Source organism: Mauremys reevesii, linkage group 6 (assembly GCF_016161935.1).
Source record: "Mauremys reevesii isolate NIE-2019 linkage group 6, ASM1616193v1, whole genome shotgun sequence".
Taxonomy (NCBI): domain Eukaryota; kingdom Metazoa; phylum Chordata; order Testudines; family Geoemydidae; genus Mauremys; species Mauremys reevesii.
This window is the reverse complement of record NC_052628.1, coordinates 126277973-126300971: the sequence shown is the minus strand read 5'-3', so window position 1 is coordinate 126300971 and position 22999 is coordinate 126277973. Positions and strand designations below refer to the sequence as shown.

At 53.4% G+C, this 22999-nt stretch overlaps 1 protein-coding gene and 1 pseudogene across 1 annotated transcript; one reads left to right on the top strand and one right to left on the bottom strand.

Moving 5' to 3' along the window:
- LOC120407313 overlaps positions 1-22706 on the top strand; it is a 32300-nt pseudogene extending 9594 nt beyond the window's left edge.
- LOC120408097 (maestro heat-like repeat-containing protein family member 7) lies at positions 1230-11071 on the bottom strand. The gene is made up of 12 exons (XM_039544646.1): positions 10857-11071; positions 10335-10432; positions 9853-9984; positions 9291-9370; positions 8732-8837; positions 8174-8269; positions 7322-7426; positions 5999-6134; positions 5680-5774; positions 4076-4228; positions 3071-3211; positions 1230-1346 (listed from the first exon to the last, which is right to left on the bottom strand). The coding sequence occupies exons 2-11, from the start codon at positions 10392-10394 to the stop codon at positions 3116-3118; spliced, it is 1059 nt and encodes a 352-aa protein (XP_039400580.1). The 5' UTR covers positions 10395-10432; positions 10857-11071; the 3' UTR covers positions 1230-1346; positions 3071-3115.
- Positions 22707-22999: the final 293 nt, after the last annotated feature.

Sequence of the window (22999 nt, the reverse complement as noted above, 5' to 3'; positions counted from 1 at the left end):
GCCCCAGAAAACTCTCGCGGCCCGCCCCGGAGCTTCTTCTGCTCTGGCTCTTCAGCGGCAATTCAGCGGTGGGGGGTCCTTCCGCTCCAGGTCCCGCCGCCAAAGACCCCGGGACCCCTGAATCCTCTGGGTGGCCCCACCCAATGCAGAGTGTGACTCAGCTGAAACGGCGGCCAGGCCCGATTGAGCCACTCACATCCGGGCCTCCAGTAGTCAGAGCCCCTCCCCTGGCCTCCCTCTCCCCCCTGCAGCCAAAGTCCATTTAATCCTCCTTTGCAGGTGGGGTAGCGCGGCCTAGCGAGCAGAGTCTATAAAATCCCCCCTTGCAGGCGGGGGAGCATGGCCTAGTGGCCAGAGTCCATATAATCCCCCTGTACACATGGGGTAGCACGGCCTAACAGCCAGAGTCCATATAATCCTTCACGGTTCAGGGTCGGGAGGGTAGGGGCACTCGGGCCCACCCTCTCCACCGAGCCCTAAGCCCTAAGCTCTACTTGCCGCTTGCTCAGCGGGGATCCGCCTGCAACACGCCGAGTGGTAATACAGCATTAACACCGTTTATCTCTACTTTCCCCTGGGAATGGCAGTGCTTCTGCGGCGAGGGGTTCTCCGGTCTGTTCCTCCCCTGGGTCGTCCTCCGTCAGAGTCTCCGGTGGAGCCTCGACAGGGCTGACGCCTGGATCCTGGCTCGCAGCCCCTCTCTCTGCAGGAGCTAACAGCGTGTGTCCTTCCCCTCTGGCGGTCAGCCCAGACTGAGCTGATGTGCAGGCTTTTATATCTGAGCTCCAGTTGGAGCATGCCCAGCAGAACTTCTGGGGCGGGGCTTCCTCTGCCAGGGAGGAAGGGTTAACCCCTGCTATGCCAGTGCGGGGCCGTTCTGCCCCATCACACACTCTCCCCTGGGCAGCCTGACCCTTGGTCGTCTCCGCCCCTTCCCTACCCCTCCGACCTCCCATCTTGGGAAAAGAAATCTGCATCCGCATGAGCATTTCCCGGCCGGTGTAACACTCGAAAGGAATAGGGTTGGAGGGACATGTACCACCACATGATCCGTGTGTGTGAGTCCTTCATGCTGTTAATCCACCTGAGGGGTGCGTGGTCTCTTACCAAGGAGAAGGGGTTCCTATTAGATAGAACAGCTTGTGGCTCAGATACCAAAGGCCGATTTTCCTCGGCCCACCGTATAGCCCGGTAGATCAGTTCTTTCTGGCCCAGGTGACATTTGGTCTGGTTTGCGGTGAGTCCTGCTCTGCCCAGCGCCGCAGCTGGAGCTGTTCCTTCCAGTTGGCACTGTAGATGATGATGTCCGTCAGTGTCTCCTGCAGCAAGCCGACCCGTGCGAAGATCTGCAAGAGTTCATTGGCGATAACTGGAGCCGTGGCAGACCATAGTGGTACCACCTCTGGATACCGTGTGGCATAGTCAACCACAACCTGATATACTTATGGCCGGAGCTACTCTTCTCCAAAGGCCCCACTAAGTCCAAGCCCATCCGTTCAAAGGGTGTCCCTCCTGCTCACCCACAAGGGGGCCGTGCCCCCCCAGGGGGTCATGCCCCATCCAGCCCCCCATGTTCCTTGACACCCTCCCCCAGGACCCCTGACCCATCCACCCCCCTTCCCTGTCCCCTGACTGCCCCCTTGCCATCCCATCCAACCCCTCCTCTCATTCCTGATGGCCCCCCAGGACGCCTGCCCCATCCAACCACCCCTTCTCTCTGTCCCGACTGCCCCCCATCGTCTCATCTAACCCCTGCTCCTTCCTGACTGCCCCCCTGGAACCCTTGCCCCCATTCGATCCCCCTGTTCCCTGCCCTCGGACCGCCCCCACCCCTATCCACCCCCACAACCCACTGAACTCCCTGCCCTCTTCCAACCCCCTCCCTGCTTCCTGCCCCTTACCACACTGCCTGGGGCCGGGGCCAGGTCCGCTTGGCCAGGACCGGGACTGGTGCAGTGGGGCTCGACTCCACAGGCTGGGCCGAGCCAGGCCGGAGCTGGTCAGTCAGGACCAGGACCGGCGCCGCGGGGCCTGACTCCCTGGGCTGGGCCGGGCCGGAGCCGCTCGTCCGGGACCAGCACTGGCGCCACGGGGCCGAGCCAGGCCAGAGCCACTGGAGCCAGAGCCGGGGGTGCTTGGCCGGGACTGGGCTGGGGCACTCGGCTGGGGCCAGACAGGGCCGCGCTGTGCCTCCCTGGAGCTGTACTCGCACCCCCCAGCCCCAGCCTACCTGCCTGCTGCTTGTTTCAGGCTTCCAGCGAACATCTGATTCGCGGGAAGCAGGGGTGGGGGTGGAGATGGAGGGCGGAGCGTACGGGGTGGAGGGGGAGGTGAGCTGGGGCGGGGGGGACTGCTGCCCGAGCTTTTGTTAAACGGAAAAGCTTTTTCAGAACCGGTTGTCCTGGAACAGCTGGTTCTAAAAGGGTTTCTAAATTTAACATCCAGTTCCTGCGAACCGGCTCCAGCTCACCACTGCCATCTGCCCAAAGCAGTCAGTGGCTCTTACCTCCACGAGGGAGTGGGGTCTCCCTCTCAGCCTCTCTGAGAACTAGCACTGCTTGGTTTCCTAGGACAAGGTGACCTGTCCCCACTGCTCCCTGAGGTGGCCCAGCTGGGAGGCTGTCACACATCCCAGGGCCTAGCAGACAGGTGGGGAGGAGGTTCCCGTTCATGTCACCCTCTGAGAGCCCACAGAAGGGCCAAAGGAAGAATTAAGGGCAAGAGGTGAAGCAGGCCCTGAGCCTCTGTCCCATCCTCACCTCCTCAAATGTGGAGCTTCCTGATCTTCAGTTGGGCAGATGGAAAATGTAGCTCTGGCACAAAGGTGCTTCTGCGCCATCTGGGGCAGGGAGAGCTCTGCCTGGGAGCCCAGGGAATGGGATGGGGGTGAGAGCAAGGAAAGAGGGGAGGGGTAGGGAGTGAGGGGAAGAGCTCATGCCCCAGATGAAGGAAGTTTGGGGTCAGAGGGAAGGACCCTGCTCCACAGAGAGGGGAGAGAGTTTCTGTCAGTGACAGGGGCCTCCATTTCCCCTTCCACTAGCCCCCCATTTCCAGGGAGACAGAGCAGTACCTGCAGCAGGGAGCGGGAGTTGCTGAGGGGGGACCTTTAAGGGCATCAGGTGAGGCTCAGCCCTTGCAGCACCTCAGGCACCTGGTGCAGCTGCCGGATGCTGCGGAGCTGACCCATCACCTTGGCGGTGATGTCCTCCAGCTGCAGGGGAAGGAGAACATGTCAGAGACTGAGACACTGCCCAGGAATCAGGGAGGATTAAGGGCACCTGGAACCAGCACCATTTCCACCCAGCAGCTGCTCATGTCTGAGTGGTGGATTCACTCTCCTGATCCCCAGGATGGAGGCTTCTTGTCCTCTCTAGTGACCTCCAGTGCCAGCCCCCCTCCTTTAGGGTTATTTCCTGCCGCCTCCCCCTCAGTGCCCCTGACAGCTGTTCCACCTCCAACCCACCTGGGGACACCGCTCAAGTTGGTAGAACCCTCTCCTCCACCCCTGCCTCCATTCCCACCCAGGTAGGGCAGGAGGGATTCTGACAGCAGTGAAGTGGCCTGCGGGGAGGTTGAGACCTTTCCCCAAGTCACCCCAGTGACAAATGCTGAAGCCAGAGGATGGCAGCCCTGGTGAACGGGGCAGGTCAGCAGCCCCTGCTGGCTGAATCCTCCCATTCTCTCTAGAGCGGGTCCAGCCCTGCCAGCAGCAGGACAAGCTTCCCCCACCCATGTGCCTCAGAACTGCCTGGCCGGTCGCCATCACCCATCAGTCCTTGGCCTCCCAGGCTGCCAGTGATGGGAGCAACTCTGGGTGGTGGCTGGGGTGACATGGACACTAGGCCATGGGGAAATAGGTGCAGCTCTGTGGGGCAGGAAAGGTTCACACAGGGCACTTAGGGGACTCTCCTGCCCTTCCCAGGAGTGAGAGCAGAGCATCACGTCCTAAGAACACAAGTCCATGAAGTCCACAAGTCCCCACTAGGCTCCTTGCTCCCAGGCCAGCAAATGGTGATAGGATGGGAATGAGGCCTGGGCCCCGCTCCAATCTCCTGAGTCGAATGCAGCTGCTTACCGTGTACCCCAGCAGTTGCTCGGCTTCCCCCAGGATGGCGTATGTGAGGAGAAGCCCAGCCTGGCTAATGCACAGCAGGGGGTTGTAGATCGCTGGCACGGCTGTCTTGAGGAAGCATTTCCTCTGCCCCGCAGAGAAGAATTTTCCAAAGACCTAAAACCAACAGGACAGGAGGCTGTAGCAGATTGCCCAGAGCCAGCCTCCAAGCCCTGGAGATAGAATGGCCTCAGTGTCCGGTGCCCCAAAGGAAGGGTAAGAGAGCTGCTGTAGCCAAGGCCGTTCATTCCCCAGGAGGCTTTCAGGGTCCCATGGCTCAGGGAAGCCCCTTTATGAAAAGGTGGCAGATGCTTAGGGACCAAAGCCTCCAGTGGCTCTTTCTGGAGGGCAATTGATCGCAGGGGCCATGATGGGCTGGAAATAGATCTCTAATGTGGGTGAGCAGGGCCCACTCTGCTGTGCAGCGCACCGAGATGATAGGGGACCCTGTATTGCTTCCAGCAGAGAGATCTCCTGCACCTCAGTGGCTAGAGGAGTGTGCGTGGGGGGGGGGAAGGGGTTGGAGCTGACAGACCAAAGGTCTATTGCCCCCAAATTAGTGATTTCTCTAGTAGCTGGCTATGGCCTCGGCAGCTCCTTGGTTTCTGCCAAAGGGAATCCAATCTGCAACCTGACCAGGATAAGGAGACTCATGTCCCAGTCCCCATCACAGACACTCCTAGGAAACTTTTCTTCTGCTGCAGCAATTCAGCTTGTGGGAGGCAGGACAAGCTCACAGAGTCTCTCTCACGTGGCATCTATAGGGCAGCATTCTGTAGATGCACTTGGAGATCCAGGAGCCATTCCAAGGCCTCCTCTGTGATGTTATCAAAATCACACATTTCACCTTTGACTCCAATCTGGGGGCACTGGGTTATGGTGTGTTCCAAGGTTTGGATGTTCTCAGCACAGTTGTGAGACAGGGGGCCGGGAGGTCTTTGATTTTCTACTTGTGCAGCAAGTAGTCGCAACTTGGGTCAGTGACAATGTGCTTCTTTGGCACAGTGGCTGAGGTCCAGATACTCTGCCATTCCCTGGCCAGGACTGGAGACATGAGGAGGCGCATGTGGTGCATATTGGCTCTGGAGCTCACTGTGTCCCCTCCCCAGTTCTCGGCTTGGGGCATTCTGCTTCCTGACTGGCAATGGACTTGGGCAAACCCCACCTCCTTTCTCTGCTTCTACAGGGTGCAGGGAAGTAAACAAGGGTCTGCTCAAGCACTAGTGACTGACGGACCCAGTGCTCTTCTCTCAGACACTTGGGGATCAGCCAAGGGGACAAGGAGCAGAGAGACACCCAGAGCCATAATCCTCTATTAACTCACCCACCCGGGGATTCGCCTTATGCCACGTAGCAACGGCTCCATGGAAGACACTCAAATCACAGCAACTAGCGAGGTTCCAATGTGGGACCTTTAGCACCAGCCTGTCCCACTGGGTGCTGGGTGAGGAACTCTGAGCTGGAAATAAGGAGTGGGCTCTTGTCCTGTCTCCAGGAGGCATCCACTGCAGGGACCCCAGCCAGCCCCACTCCCTGAGCTGTGTCCTACCCTGCCACAGTGTCCTTACCTCCCCCACCCTGGCTGTGTTTTGATAGCCCAGGAGCCTGCTGTCCTGGTACCAGTTGTGGCACCACAGATCCTCCACCTCGTGTATGCTCAGCCCTGGAAGAGAGAGAGAGAGAGAGACACTCTGATCATTCTGGTTGCAGTTTCTGTGTCCTTCCAATCCCATTGGTGGCTGCCCAGTGGAGTGGAGAAGAACAGAGGTGGAGAGAGACTTGTTCTCCAGCTGGGGTCAGGCTGAGGGAAATTGTCTGGGGTCCCATTATCCACCTGTGGTCCCTTTCAGTCCCCTGATGGCTTCCGTGTCCCAGTGGGTTCCTTACCCCTCTGTTCGAGCAGCAGCTGGTACAGCCGGTAAGTCCCCTCCCTGGCCTGCCGGCTGATGTCCTGGTCTGGGTAACTCACAAACAGAGCCAGCTGGGCCACGTGCTGACCCAGCCTAGGGAACTCTGCTGAGATCTAATGGAAGGGAGAGGAGAGGAGACTCCATCAGCATTTTCCTGTCAGCTCCCTGTCCCCCCTGGGCCAGAAGGATCCTTCTGCAGGAGATGCTGGGGGAGAGGAGCCTGAGACAGACCCTTCATTTGCTCTGCTGCCAAGGGAGCCAGGAGCTGCTTTGGGATGCCAAGCAGGGGCTGGAACATGGTCCCTGTCAAGGTTCCTTCCCACTCCGAACTCTAGGGTACAGATGTGGGGACCTGCATGAGAACCTCTAAGCTTAATTACCAGCTTAGATCTGTTTTTTCTGCCACTACCCAAAGCATTTAAGAGTTATTTGGGAAACTCTGTCGACCTCCCCCCTAGAATATCTCCCTCCCAAATACTAGAACCCTTCCCTGGGTAGCCTTGAGAGACTCCTCCACCAATTTCCTGGTGAACACTGATCCAAACCCTTGGATCTTAAAACAAGGAAAAATCAATCAGGTTCTTAAAAAGAAGGCTTTTCATTAAAGAAAGAAAGGTAAAAATCATCTCTGTAAAATCAGGATGGAAAATAACTTTACAGGGTCATCAGATTCAAGGAGCCCAGAGGAACCCCCTCTAGCCTTAGGTTCAAAGTTGCAGCAAACAGGGTAAATCCTCTTAGCAAAAAGGAACATTTACAAGTTGAGAAAACAAAGAGAAACCTAACACGCCTTGCCTGGCTGGTACTTACAAGTTTGAAGTATGAGAGACTGGTTCAGAAAGATTTGGAGAGCCTGGATTGATGGCTGGTCCCTCTTAGTCCCAAGAGCGAACAACCCCCAACACAAAGAGCACACAAACAAAAGCCTCCCCCTCCCACCAAGATTTGAAAGTATCCTGTCCCCTTATTGGTCCTTTGGGTCAGGTGTCAGCCAGATTACCTGAGCTTCTTCACCCTTTACAGGGAAAAGGATTTTGGTGTCTCTGGCCAGGAGGGATTGGATAGTATTGTACACAGGAGAGCTGTTCCCTTCCCTTTATAGTTATGACAATCCCCTTCAAGGCCCAGGGACGACACTTGACCAGGACAAGAAGAACTTGACTCAAGCCTATCTCATTCCCTGCTCTGACCCAAGAGGAACACTGCGAACCCACAGCCCCTGCAGCAGCAGATCCTACAGCCCGGTGGAGCCAGCCTGCCTGCGCCTGGAGTCAGGAAGTTGGGGTCAGAGGTCACTTACGTCAAACTCAGGGAGGGTGACTGCAAATCTCAGCAGGGCCGTGCTGCTCTTAATGGCCCTGGCTCTCTCCTGGGGCACCCTGGACACAATCCAGCGGTTGACATGCTGTGGGGAAAGGAGGCAGGTCAGGATGAATGGGCAGGTGGTGCTTTGCAAATGAGCCCCATCCCCCGCCCCAGCCCCAGGGGCCCGAGACATTATGCACAGAGAGAATAGCTGAGTCATTGATCACAGAGCTTTAGAAGGGGATTCTTTCCCCCAGGACGTAGCTTGTATCCTGCAGGTCACAACTTGTCAGGGTCTCTCTAGATTGGTCCCATCCTCCCAGAGCTCCTGATTCCTGAAGAGTTCACCAGAAAGGAGACTGAATCCTCGTCCTTCCCTGCCACTAAAATCCTTGGTGGGATGTAAGGAGTCACTGAGAGCACAATCCCCCCAGGAAATTCAGAGCATATCAGAGAGAAGGGCTGATTCCCTGGGTTCCTCCTGTTTCTCTAGGAAGGAGCGTGTGCCTCTTCTCTGAGAACCATCTCTGGAAACTCGTGGGGTGTGTGTTGGGGGGGGGGGGGGGGTATGGGGGGGGTTTCAGACTCTCACTCCCCAAGACAACCAGGGGCCCTGTGATTAGTGTTCAACAGAAGCAGGCAGAGCTCTGGCTTGATGTCCCAGCTCCTTCCTCTGTCCCTCAAGAAAGCAGGACCTGACACTGCATTGCACTGACCTCCCCAGCCAAGGACGCCCCAATGGGGACCCAGCTAGGAGGACAGAATAGAAACTGGATCTGCCAGTCTCTCCTTACCAGCCCCCAAGAGTTAAGGTAAAATTGGTTCCCACCCTCCTTATGGGACTCACCTCCAAGATGAAGTGGAGCCTGCCTGCGTCTGGGGACTCTGCCAGCAGGTTCCCCAGCACAGCATCCAGGAGCTCTGGCATGACTTTGTGTAGCGCCTGCAAAGCATGGGTCAGAGTTAGGGAAACTGGGCCGACCCCTGCCACAGGATGGGAAGAGGGTTCTCTGGGAAGCACTGGTGAGACTCCCAAACACATCTCCTGGCCTCGCTCATTCATGTCCCACTGCAGGCAATTAGCAAGGATTGATGACACCTGGATCTTTGATCCATGAGCTTAGCAGGGCTCTGCAGACGGCCTTGTAGGCGGAAGAGTAGGATACAGCCAAGTTGCTATGGATGGTAGCTGGGCTGCTGGGCAAAACACGGCATATGGAAGAGAAAGAAAGAAAGAAAGAAAGAAAGAAAGAAAGAAAGAAAGAAAGAAGGGGGTAATCCTCTGGAGGAAAGGATCCAACCCTACAGCTTGTTCCATCTCTGCCTACCCCACCCCTAAATCTGGAGCTCCAGCGAATCAAGGGAGCCCGGACAAGGACCACTCTGGAAGAGGCGGAGGATGTACCTGGATGTCGGTGGCGTCCGTCTCCGTGCCCAGGATGAAGACCGAGCCAAGGGCAGCTTGCAAGAGGCGGGATTCTAGCTCAGGCTCAAGGGCTGGTTTCATGGTGCTGGCAAGAGAGAGGAGCTGGTATTAGACTGCGCAGTGCGGGGGTGGGACTGTCGCCAACATGGACACGAAACCACAGGGTTACAGGCACAGGCTCGCGAGAATGGAAACTGAGGCACTGAGCTAGGGAATGACAAGGCCGAGGCGTCACAGACAGACAGTGGCAGGGCAGGAATAGCGCCTGGTCCCTGGAGCCTGCTGCCCCTCCTGTATCTGAGCCCGGGAGTGAGCCCCTCCCCAAGGCCCCTGCAATGTTAGTGGGGTGAAAAGAAGAGCCCAGCCAGGACAGAGTGACCCTTCCCGCCCCACCAGCTCTGCCAGAGGAGCCACTCCTGGGAGGTGAGCGACCTGGGAGTGGGAGGGACAGTCTCCCAGCCTTGGGCCTGAGCAGCACTGGGGTTAGGGGAGCCAGCGGGGGGCAGGTGGGGGCGGGAAGAGGGGGCTGTCTCGGTACCTGAGGTTGCCCACAGCAGCCAGGCAGCTGGCGAGGATCTCGCTGGGTGGAGAGTCTTTAGGAAGCTCCTCAATGAGCTCCTGTGAGACGCGAAGGAGACAAAGGAGCGTCAGAGATTCGGGCCCTGCTGACACCTCCCCGTGAGGAGATGACACAGCCAGTGCCCCACATGGCCAGCAGGATCCCCCACTACCTCCCGCTCCTCCCATTTCTTCCTGCCCAGCAAACTGGTCCCCTTCCAGGATTCCTGCCCAGCTCAGTCCCAATCCCCTTCTTCCCTCCTCCCTGTCAAACCTGCCCCCATTCAGCACCATCCCCACAACCGAGCTGGGACCATGTGATTCCTTGTCCCCCAGTCACAGCTGCCCTCCAGCCCCACAAGTCCCCCACTGCCCAATCTCACAATTCTCCCTTCTCTTCTCCCTGCCTTCAGCCCCAGCAATCCCTGCTCTCTGCTGCCCCCACCCACACACCCCAGCCCCCACCCATTAGCCCGGCCATACCCCGGCCAATCCCACGTCTCTCTCCCCCCTCCAGCTGCCGGATGACGGGTCTCACTCACCACAATCCTCTCCACCACAGCCGCCTTGCAGCAGTGCGGCTCCAGCGTGTCCTGCCCTCTGTCCTGTGCAGCAAGACACGCGGGGTAGATGGCCCGCAGGAACCTGAGCTGCTGCCCCTCATCCTGTACCCACTGGGAGTGGGGGATAGCGAGAGAGAACCTGTTAGCTAGGGACCTTCCTCCCCACCCACACCAGCTCCAGGGCTCAGGCCTCAGTGGGGGATTGTGGGGAGCCGCCTAGTGTCCAAATCCCCCACGACTCCTACACAAGCAGGACTGGGAACTGGGACAGTGCCTGTGGGGGGAGGAGACCTCGGCTGTTGTGGGACAAACACCCCCATCTTGGGGGTCCCACATCAGGGATGTACAAGGGCCCCATTAGGGGTGGTGGATCATCAGGGACAAGACCCTCGGCAGGGGGTGGGGATGCTGGGAAGGGACAGGACAATCTTGGTTCCAGCCCAGGTGGGGAACATTTGTACCTTGTCTCTGCCCTGGAGCTGCTCTCCGATGACCTTGAGAGCAGCTTCCTCTGTGGTCATCTCCAGCCATTCCTCCGCCGCTGACTCCGTGGGGGTCCCTGCACCCGGGAGAGAAGGGAACAGGGGGATGTCTGCTGCCCCTTGGGGGAAGGACAGGGGTGTGGTGGGGAGCGCAGGATAAAGGACCCCCCTTCCCACCTCAGGCACCCAGGGCAGATCGGGCCCCACACCTCCCTCTCAGGGCTGCCTTCACACTGTCCAGGACTCCACGGGAGGTGCCGACTCCCCCAGCCCCGGAGCATCAAGGGACAAAGTGGCAGCAGCTCTTGATGCCCCCACCCCCAGCTCCCCTTGCTGCAGGGGCAGCTGTGTGACTGCTGCTGGTGTCAGTGGGGTTCACGTGGCTCAGGCCAGACACCTGGGCTGGGGACCCCCCCCCGCCATATCACTGGGAGAGTGTCTGGGCCCAGGGTGTTCACATCCCCGTCCTCACCCCTCCCTCAGCCCAGCCTGGCTCCTCACCTGGAACAAAGCAGCAGCGTCCAGAGGCGTCGCTGCTGCTGGAGCCCCAGGCACTGCTGCTGTCCCGTGCTGAGCTGATGGTGCTGGGATCTTCTAGCTCCTGGTCTGAGGGGGCTGAAAGATCCTCAGAGCCCGGGCAGGGCGATGCCCCCTGCTGGGAATGAGGGCTGGGCTCCTGGGGCCGCTGCTGCCCACATAACAGGCCCCAGAGCCTCCCTGCCTGGCGCCTCCTGGGCTGGGTCCTGTCCGCAAAACTCATCCTGAGCCAACTCCACCTGGGCTTGGTGGGCCTCTCTCCCAGGTCGGCGCCTGCGCCGGAGCTGGCTTTGTTCTCCAGAAGGCTGGGAACTTCCGCCTTCTGGCCTGGATGGGAGCTGCTTCCCGCCAGCGGGACGGACAGGTGGCTCTGCCCCTTGGGAAGATGGCCGCTCCTTCCCGAAGGCTCTGGGGGCACCTGCAGAGCCTTCCTCCTGAACCTCCGCAGGAGCTTGGCCATCCTGGAATCGAGCGGGGAACAGGTGTGAGTCTGGGGTCACTCCTGGGCCTTTTCGGTCCCTCCTCAGCCCTGCTCCAACCAGAGCAGCCCCTTCTCCCCCCATAGGAGTGCAGGGAGTGCAAGCTACACACACTGGCAGGAGTTCATTGCATGATCTGCTCCCCCTCAACGTTCCCCCTCGTCATCCCTGCTGCTGCTGCAAGATCCAGGAAGTCTCATCCTTTTAGAGCAATGGGGTCAGTCCCAAAGACCATCGGTTACTCTGGACAAGCAGCTCCCTCCAGGATCCTGACATGCCAGCACTTTACACACCTTCCTGCAGCCTCCCAACCCCCATGGCCTGTAGCCATGGAACCCCGACTCTACTGATGGCAAACAGGCCTCAGCTACTGGCTCAGGGTCACACCGAGTGTCAGAGCCATGGATGGACCCCTTCCCTAACCACTGCTGCACACTCCCTCCCACAGCTGGCAATCGCAACCAGGCCCTAGTGTCCGCTCCCCCTGCCTTTGAGAGGGAGTGTCACTCCTGGCTCCATTGCTGCCTATTGATCTGTGGGACTGGGCTCTCTGGGCCTCACATCCCCGAATGGGCTTTAAAGAAGACAATGGTTAAAGTTTGGCCCCAACTCTTTCTTGTTTCTCTACACTTGCCATTTTAGCAAAGTTTAGAATTCTTGACGTTCAACACCTGGAAACATCCCTTTCTCCTTCGCAGACAGCTTGAGCATCCATCCTCACCCAGGCTCACTGCTGCCAGGAGTTAGAGAATCCACCCTATTCCCCTTGGACCTACCCAAGGAGTCCCACAGCAAAGTGGGGACAGAGCCAGAAAGAGAAGCCAACAGTCCTGACTCCTGTTCTAACTAACAGACAACAACCCCCACAGAGGCAGGGAGAGAGCCCAGGAAATAATCACTCAATTAGGAATCTTTTCTGCACCCTCTCTAATTTTTTTAACATAATATTCAAAATGTGGACACAAGAACTGGATTCAACATTCCAGTTTCAGGCTCACCAATGCTGGATCACTTCCTTCCATACTCACTACTCTATCCAGCCAAGAATGGCTTTAACCTTTTTTACCACAGTTTCACATTGACAGATTATGGTGAGCAGCTCATCCACTATGGCCCCAAATCCTTTTCAGAGTCACAGCTTTCCAGCGGACTGTCCCCCATTCTGTAGGGTGCTGCCTGACTCCTCTGTTACTGGCAGGCTGGGTTTGCATGTGGCTTTATTAAAAGCTAATGATTCAGTAAGTAGTTTAGAAGAACTAGCCCATTAGAGAGAGAATCATGAATTGCTCAAAGACAACGAATGGAGAAAAGCAGCAAGAGCAAACAAACATGTTTGGTTCTGGCTTATTTCCTTGGTCTTAAAAGAGAGTAACAAGGACCTGAGTCTCCTCCCTCACAATAGCCCCATGCTCGGCCCAATCAGCATTGAGACTCTGAGACTCAGAAAGCGGAGAGGTCTCACCAGCTGTCGCAGGTCACCACCGGAGGGAGTCACGCTTAGAGCACTATTCCAGCCACATCTTTGGGAGGGCCTCCCGCAAGGAGAGTTGGAGCGCAACCCCCCACCCCTGCCCCCCACTCCACATGCGCACACAGGTCCTGGTGGTGAAAGGAGAGCAGGGGGAAAGGACAAAGATGCAAGAGAAGAAGAGAAAGGAGGGAGAGACAGGAAAAGGGAAAACAAAAAGGAGAAACCCCAATGTCCCCAGTGATTCTAAGGGACAAAGTCCTAGGTCAGAAATAAAATGCTGCCCCCACAATCTAGTGTTTTCCTTTCCTAAAAATCAGCCGGCACCTGATGGATCAGACTGAACAGGTTCCAAATCTTTCAGAGGCTCTTACCTTCTATACAGGGACGTCTGTTTTCTGGCAAAATCAATAATTGAAGAAGAGAAAACTCTGAAGAGGGTCCTCGTTACGCTCACGTAGGTAAAAGTGAATTATCTCGGTACTCAAGGAGAGACCTCGAGATGGAGACGCTGAAGCAAAGCCACAGGGATCTCCGAGGTTGCCCCTGTCGCACCCCTGTCCTGCCTGGATGATGTCAAGAGCTCTCTGTGAGATCATCGCCTCCCACCACCTTTGTCCAATAGGCTGAGGTCCTGCCAAAGGCCCTTGTGATGTCACTGCCACACCCACCCCTCCCCCGCAGTGCTGATGTCCTGCCCCTGTCCAGCCACATTGGATGTTTGTGCTGCTTTCCCTGGATCACCCCACTCAATGACTCTTCATTGTGGGGATGACACCGACTATACAGTAGAACACGAGACGCTCTTCCCATGCTACGCTCAGTTGTTCATAAATTAGTAGACTTTATGGACAGAAGAGACAATTAGACCATGGAATCTGACACCCTGCATATCACTTGCTTTCTGTATAGCATAGTAGCTAGTTTTTGACTAAACACGTTCCAGAAAGGCATCTAGTCTTCATTAGAAGACCTCAAGAAATGGGGAATTCCCACCACTTCCCTTTCTAGTTTATTCCTTTGGTGATTCATCCTCACTGTTGACTATTTGTGCCCTATTTCTAATATGAATTGGTCTCTTGAGTTTCCAGCCACTGGGACTTGTTATGCTTTTCTCTGCTAGATTAATGAGCCCTTTAATATCAGCTATTTTCTCTCCATGAAGTCACTTCAACACTTCAATGACATCACCTCCTGATCTTTTTGATAATCTAAACATGCTGAGCTCTTTCACTAGTTCACTAGCAGGCATTTTTCTCCAGCCCTCAAAACGTTTCATTGCTTTTTGCTGCCCCATCTCCAATATTTCAAAATCTTTTTCAAAGGCGGACGCCAAAACTGGATGCAGTATTCCAGGATCAGTCTTACCGATGGTGCGTCACCTCCCTGTGCTCCTCACTGCTCTTTTCATCCAGCCAATGATGGCGTTAGCCCTGGGCACCACAGCATCACACTGGGTGCTCATGTTGAATGGCTTGCCCAGCATGGCCTCTCAATCCTCTTCACAGTTAGTGCTTTCCTGGATACACTTCCCCATTCTGCAGGTGTGGCCTGCATGCTTTGCTGCTAGGTGTAGGACCTTTCCTTTGGTTCTTTTCAAACTTGTTTTCTTTGAATGGGTCCAGCTTATCACGGGATCCAATTGCTCTGTGTCACTGTTTCTGTTACAGCAGCACCCAACAGGGGCCAGGCACTGTACAGCTGGATTAGAACTCAAGACTCCTAATTCCCACCCTGCCATCACATTTCCTCCAGCTAGACAGCTGCAAAACCAAAGCTTGCTAATGCCACTAATATTGATGGATTGAGCAAGAACCATTGTTCTCATTCCTCTTCCCCTCCCCATCTCCCAGCTACACCCTGCTGATGTGCATTGGTGCACTACCGGGCTGTGATTGGGTAAGACCAGTTCACCAGCCTGTTTGTTACATTGCTTTTGGGGGGGGGGGTGTTTTAATTCTCTCTCTCTCATCCTCCTTCCCCCTGCAGCCCTTTCCAACCCAATCTCGACACCCATCTTTCACACAGATCACCGAGATGAAGGTTAACATTAATTAAGGTGCATGCTATGGCTTTCTCAAGGAGCTGTCCCATCTCTGCGCTTCCAGGTTCTTTCTTTACCCAGCTGGTATGTTTAGAGACTGCCACGATCAAGCTTGTGATCTGGGACACTGCAGGACAGGAGAAGTACCATGGTGTTTGCCATCTTTATTACGGGGGCAAATGCTGCCCTTCTTGTATTTGACATAGCCAGAAAGGTAAGAGCAGCGATGGCTTGTTCTCCTGCCTCTCTCCTCCAGAAGGGTTTGCCTTTATCTTTCTAAAATATCCCAACTGAATCTTGATCATGCAGCCACGCCGCTGGTAGGCTGCAATAGTTCTAGTGTAGGGTCGCTTCCCAATACGTCTCCAGACATTTCAACCAAGACTGCTTTTTCCTGCACACATCACGTAAGGGCTACACATCATGGGCAGGTTTATCCTTCTCTTCTGGTAAAGGTGGGTGAAGACATGCAAGGAACTGGTACAGACATTTCACTGACAGTGGACAATAAATGCTCACGCTTTCCCCCTCAAAGCCAAGATTTCTCTGTCTACCCCTGCCTCCCAGCCCAGTCCAGCTCACCAGCCAAGTAGGTAATGAGGGAGCATCACTAAGTGCTCTTTGTTCCCCTACCCTCATGTAACCCCACACCTGGGTGTGGTGTCCTGTCCCATCTAGTGGCACCGACACCACTTAGAGCAGAGGTAGGCAACCTATGGCAAGGGTGCCGAAGGTGGCACGCAAGCTCATTTTCAGTGGCACTCACACTGCCCGGGTCCTGGCCACCGGTCCGGGGGGCCCTGCATTTTAATTTAATTTTAAATGAAGCTTCTTAAACATTTTAAAAACTTTATTTACTTTACAGACAACAATAGTTTAGTTTATATATTATAGACTTATAGAAAGAGACCTTCTAAAAACATTAAAAGGTATGACTGGCACACGAAACGTTAACTTAGAGTGAATAAATGAAGACTCGGCACAGCACTTCTGAAAGGTTGCCAAGCCCTGACTTAGAGAGAGATAAAATGAGTTACACTAATGTCTGTTTCTGATGGACTGTTCCAGGGGGACATGTCGCATGATCTCCCACTACGTTATGAAGGTTTTTTCCCTTTTACTAGTAATATGCAACACACAGGAACCGCAACACCGAGGGCCATATGTCTGTATTACTGCCATGGTAGTTACAGAAGGAGGAGACCATAGGCTGCTGACGAGTAACATCTCACAGTAACAGAGCTTTATTGAAGAGGTAGACCAAGCTACTAAGAATCCTTGCCCCATCACAAGAGAGCCCAGTCACCTCAGCCCATCACCTGTAGGCTGGGTCTATGACCCACTGGGGATCCATGGTGGTTGGGTCATGTCTGATGGAGGAGAAGTCATCCTTGGCTTTGGGGAAGCAAGTATATTTAGAGCTGGTTCCATGCTGAGTAGTGCTCCTAGCATCACTATCTGTCAAGTGCATTACCCATTTGTTTCTACCATTTTTACCCCTCACCTGCCAATCTCCTTTGGGCCATGTGACAGCTGCTGAGTATCTGTTGGTTTAATGTCGGTGTGTGTGTCTCTCTCTCTCTCACCTTTCCAGGCAACTTTTGCGAGAGCAAAGCTATGGTTGAGGGAATTAGAGAAGGAATTTCTTCCCGATGAGCTCGTGATTGTTTTAGTCGGCAATAAGATAGATCTTGCTGCTCAGCGGGAATTCACCTTTGAGGTAAGTGCACTGCAGTAAAATCTCAGCACTTGGCAGATTCTCTCTTTCAAAAACACCACGGCAGCGTGTTTCCCAAGTGCTGCACTTCAGGCTTTCACACTGAACAGTTTATAAGTAAATGTTTATGTGAACGCCATTCTCCTAGCAGTGAGCAGTGAGCAATATAGCAAGGCCCCACTGGCTGCCAGTGATGTTAGAGGTCATAAATCCCATTTTGCCATCTGTTTCAGCTGCTAACTTTCTTGGATCTTCGAGACTTTTCTGAGCTTTGGTGGGTTTGTTCAGAGGGTTCAGAGTGTGCATCGGTAGGTTTCCATGTCAGACAGAATGTTCCCAGATGTTGCTTCAAATCTTGCCATCAACGAGTCAATGCAGAGAAAAATACATAGATGCTTTGAATTATATTTAAAAAATTCAGCAGCCTCACTAGAAGCTGATGCTGCATCACTGACCACCAAGTTCAGTGAATGAGAACTGCATGGGACAAAAGAAGCTCGAGGGTTTAACTCTCGGATCCGTGTCTGCACTCCTCTGTTCTTTCCTCTCACGTTGGCACCATGATCGTAGCCCTGACCTCTCATGTCAGCTATCGCAATTCCTGTATCTTCCAGCTTTTTAAGAAGCACATTTGTCATACCAGCTCCTGTAGTATCATCAATGTCAATAAATTCTAGAAAATGCTCTCTGACCGTCACCATTGCAAGGACATTTTCACTAGGTTCTTCTCTTGTTACAAAATGCACCATTAAAGTCATTTATTGCATATGGCTGATGTTAGGTGTGCAGCCCAGAAGTCAACTGCTGCAAATGGACCATTTTGAGTACCACTACAAATTCTTTTTCCCCTCTCCTGCTGGTAAAGGCTCACCTTAACTGATCACTCTCATTAGAGTGTGTATGGTAACACCCATTGTTTCAGGTTCTCTGTGTATATATAGCTTCCTCTTGTATTTTCCACTGCATGCATCCGATGAAGTGGGCTGTAGCCCACAAAAGCTTATGCTCAAATCAATTTGTTAGTCTCCAAGGTGCCACAAGTACGCCTGTTCTTTTTAGTAATACCTTGCTGACTTCAAATCTGCCACAATCTTCTGTTTGATTTTTGTTACCAGTAACTATATGATCTCATTTTGAATGGTTTTTCCAAGGTAGTGGTGTATGTACATTTCTTGAGTGGTGACTCTTCTTAGATGCTCCTGGAGTACAGCATCAAACTCAGCCATTAGTGCCACAGTTTTAAGGAAGTTTCCATTGTTTGGCCCAGACAGCTGATCTGAAGTGCTAGGTTTTGGGTCGGAAGCATTTTCAGAACATTTTGCCAGTACAGAGACTCTGATGCAATCTTCTCTTGATGCTGATCATCTAGGGTGGCCTTTAACCTTAGTCTCATCTCAAGCTCTTTCCACCTATGCAATGCTCTCTGGTGATTTGCTGCCTTCTCATGGCATGCCAGATTTCTTGCCAGATGTTTCCAGTCCTTTGTTTCTGTAGAACCCAATGTGGCTGGAACATTAGACTGGAAGAGTTTGCAACAAAAACAGTATGCAGCATTCTGGGTTTCTGAGTACATAAGCCGTGGCCTCTCCACTTTGTCACCATTGGGGATTTCACACCAGTAATGTGTTGGATGGAAACTTCTATTTTCATTGTCTTTGGGGAACATGAAGTTTCACTTGCTGTGGCCCATGCAGAACAAGGAAGTCCCTCAGGCTACTGCTCAAGTGGGTCCACAGTCCTGGATCATCTAGACTTAAGGAACTAAACTCAGCAGCAGCTGCTTCTTGTGCCTCCACCACACTCTTCTCTGATCTACGCTTTTCTTCAGGAATGTGCTTGGTTACATCCATTTGAGATGGGAGATATGGATGCTGCAGTAGCTGCCAGGTCACCTGCACTCTGACTAACTGGAACATCAGGCATCTCCTCACCACTCACATCATCACTGGGGCCGGAAGGCTCACGGTGAACATTTGTGTCTATGTATCTCAGGAGAGCTCCTTCCTGCTTAGATACAAAAGCTTCCTTTGCTTTCTTTCTTTTTCTGAATGCTGCCCCAGAGGGGCGATTTCTTCTTTCACTCATGACTGCTGTTCTGTGCCAGCTAGAGTGGCTCTCAACACTCAGTTGAAGGGGACAAATAAGCAGGCTGGTAGCAGGGCCTGAGTGAGGGAAGATATCAGCATCTTAAGGCCTAACTGGCTCCTATTATGTCAGTTGACTGCCTGTTCTCCTCAAGCGGGTTCAGGGAAGCAGCAGGAAACAGGAAGCTCCCTAAGAAGCTTTAAATCTCAGCCCAGGAGAGCCTGTTAGTGCATCTATGGTTGCAGTTGTGCTCCTGCTTTGACCCTGTGGTATTAATGTATTGACACCTTTCTTTTCACCCCCCCCCTCCACTTTGGACAAGATCTCGCTCTGAATATGTCCAGTCCAAACCAAGCCGTCTGCAAGGCTAGTGCATCCAAACCCGGTGAGCCAGGGAGTTTTAACAGGTTCCAGTCAGAGAGCGGCTGCAATGCCTTGAGCTGTGCAAGAGAGAAAACAAGTGTTGCCTAAACAGTTCGGCTGCAACCGTGTGCCTGGAACAGAAGGAGCGTGAGCTGGGGAAATAGGAAGCTTTAGGCTTCGCAGCAGAATCTGCTGGAATGCAACGGTGGCTCTATCACCGGACACGCTGCTCTTCAGAAAGGTGGGGAACTAAAGTCAGTGTAAACTAAGAGCTTGTCTGCACGAGCGGGGGGGGCAAGGTCTAGGGTGCACTTGTGTGTTGTGCACTAACTGGCCCATAAGGACCTGCTGGCATGCACGGAGAGTTCCCTAGTGTGCATCACTGCAGCACGCACAGGCCTGTTAGTGCGCAACACACTGGAATGTGTCCCACTCCAGTGCAGACTAATGCACCATGCAGATGAGTTCTGAGCCTTAAGGCTCCTTGTACATCATTAGTCTGACAGTGCAAGCGCTGGAGCTAACGACGGGGGTACGAGGCCCTAAGGCAGTTTGCAGCATCCGGCTTGGAGATTTGTTCCAGAGCCACCCTTGCAAATAGCTGGAGATTTCTGCATGCTCCTCTTCCTACTTCTCAGCCACTAGTCAGAAGAACCGCAACTTGCCCTGCTACACTAGTGTTTGTGTCCATTCCGAGATTGCTTCTCCAGGTTGGCACCCTGCAGCCCTGTCCACACTGGGCAGGGCCCTGTAACGCCTGAGGTGTCTGATCATACAGGAGGAGCTGTGCCTCCCTGCCAGGCCTAAGGACAAGAGCCAATACCTTGTAAATGGAGCCCTTATTTCCACCACTTTCCAGGACATTTCCCAAGCTGGATGTGATTACCGTGCAGAACACACCTACGTCTACTTTGAAATAACCCTGGTTTTGTACCTTCCCCGCCCAACTAGGAGGCGGAGGAGTTTGCAAAGAGTGAAAGCTTAATCTACATGGAAACGTTGGCAAAATCCAACCACCAAGTGACCGAGGTGCTTATGGCCATAGGTAAGTTCCAAGTGAGAAGCCGCTGGACAGGTAACAGCACTAGAGAGGTCTGTGCCAGCTCTCTGCCTTGTGAGCGATAGCACTGCACCGCTTGTCTGCTCCCAGTTGCTCAGGGGCAATTAGGGTTGAGTCACTTGACCTGAAGAGGTCCAGGAACTGGAAAGTCTTTACTGTGACTGCAGCAGTGCCTTGCCTGTAGGCCTAGACTAGAGGTGACTGGTACACTCTGGCCTGTCAAGCCTCACAGCTGCCAAGAGCGAGCGAGACAGATCCAGAGCAGTGGCTTCCCCATTGCAAACACAGACAGGCTGCCCCCCTGCTGCCCCCCCCCAACTTCTGAGACAAGCAAACTTCTGGAGTGGTTCTGCCTTTGCCCGGGTGAGGGTGGAACCTGCTGAGCGCTGAATGGGGAGGAGGTTCACCCACCCTTTGGAACACCAGCCACTGGCCCTAGCAATGGGGAAGTGGGAATTTCTCCCCACTCCCCAGATTCCTCACTGTCACTCCCAGAGGAGCTCTTCTCTCCGAGACCCATTCCCCTTGGCCCCAGTTATGATCCCCAGACAAACCAAGCCATGTTTCCTTCATCCCTCAGGCCAGAGATCAGAGGCCTCACCCAGGCTGCAAAACAAGATCCCTGCATCCTTCTTCCTTAGGGGGTAGAATAAAGCCCTCGAACCGGCTAGGACAGTGGCTCTCAACCTTTCCAGATCACTGTCCCCCTTTCAGGAGCCTGATTTGTCTTATGACCCCAAGTTTCACCTCGCTTAAAAACTACTTGCTTGTAAAATCAAATATACAGCTGTGTCACAGCACACAACTACTAAAAATTGCTTACTTTCTCTTTTACCATCATTAATTAGAATATAAATATTGTACTTACATTTCAGTGTATAGTGCACAGAGCAGCATAAAGAAGTCATTGTCTGTATAAAATTGGAGTTTGTACTGACTTAGCTACTGCTTTTTAATGTGGCCTGTTGGAAACGTAGGCAAATATCTAGATGAGCTGATGTTCCCCCTGGAAGCCCTCTGCATATCGCTGGTTGAGAACCACGGGGCTAGGCAACAGAGCCAGAGGCTCAGCTAGACTGAGTCAGCCTCGCTCCACTGGACTGGCCCAGGCCTGGAACCCTGGGGCTCTGTCCCACCCATCCCACTTCGCCTCCTGGGCCTCTGATACATAGCTTACCCCACAGACGTTAGCCAGCTGACCCTGTATTGCCATATGGGGATTCAAACGTGGGGTATGCCTCCCACTTGACCCTGCACTAGTGCACAAATGGCAAACCGCTGCCATTACCTTGGCAGTCCGTGAGATGGCACTAGAGTCTTCTCATGTTTGTTCCTATTAATGAAACCGCTTGGAGAAAGCTCTAGAATAATAGGACACAACGGCAGCAACAGATTCCACCTACAGCATATCATGAACCAATAATAAGCATTTACTACCCCATAGATATTCTTGGTCCTTAAGAATGCTAGCAGTTTGAGAGTGACAATTCATGAGTCACCTAGCACCCATCTTATGCCAGTTTCAAGTTAGGGTCTCCTACTTCTACTTCCTTTTAAAAAGAATTTCACTAAAGCTTATAGAGATGTGATTTGCACATCATCACCACCATTCTATCTGATAATGGGATTTCCTACAGACAACTTGGTGCAATACAACATTTGCTGTCCTGGGATGTTTTTAGGGGGATGTCCATGATGCAGGTGCGGTGGAATCTGTAGATGTTCTAGGGTGGGGAATGAAGAGGTGTATGGGAGAGTCCTGAGGGAGGGACCATTTTCCAGAAAGAACAAAGGAGCATGAGGAAAATTGTGGATGGAAGTTTGTTAAATAGTAAATGCAGGAGTCCTAGGCCAAGAACCATATGGGTCTCAAGGTAAAAAAATAGGAAGTTAATAAAGTTAAAATGTAAACTTAACTTAAATCAACATTATAAATAAGAACATACCGGGTCAGACCAAAGGTCCATCTAGTCCAGTATCCAGTCTTCTGACAGTGGCCACTGCCAGGCGTCCCAAAGGGAATGAACAGAACAGGTAATCATCAAGTGATCCATCCCCTGTTGCTCATATTTAGATATTTTAAATCTTAATAAATTTAGAGGGGCAGATCCCCAGGCCTAGCCAAAAAGCACATGAGGGATGGAGAAAGTGGCTCCTAAGGTTCCTTTTCCTCTCTCTTGCTTGTTGTGGGTCAGTCCTTGGCATAAATTGAAAGAGCCCTGGGGCTGCTCTAAGTTTCACCACCAGGAACCATTCTGCTGGTTGGGGATTGGGCCACACCCCAGCCCACTGCTGATGGGAGGGGGACACAGCAGGGGAACCCGTAGCTGTTCCATTAGCGGATGGAAAGTTGCCCTAACAAAGTCAGAGCAGGGTCCGAGTATGTAGCACAAAATGTTACAATAGCTCAGCAGAGAAGGACCGAGAATTTCTTATTCTGAGTTTCTTCACAGCTCCCGAGTTATTGAAATAGGAACAACAGAAGGAACCAGCCCCTCAGCCTCAGCCCTGGAAGAAGTCACGCGTGGACCTGCGAGAGCCAAGCAATCACACTAAGAAGTGTTGCATGAACTAAAGGAAATGGCAGACTGACCTAAGGTTACCATCAAGTGTGTTTTTATTGGGGGGAGGGGGGAAGGAGGCGCGCCCTATGGATTGTGTGCAGGCAGCATGGTTCTAGGGGGCAGCTGGTGTGTCAGACCGTGATTATTGCTTTTATTTTTCATTATTGTCAGTGTTCGATTGAAGAACTGTACGAGAGGAGATATTGCCCAATGCAAGGAACCTGAAAAGCGCTGCAAGTCTCCTCTCGCTTGTGTTTGCTCAGTGTTATCATTATACAAGAATACAGTGCAAAATAGCTTCACAAATAAAAACAGCAAAAAGAGGAG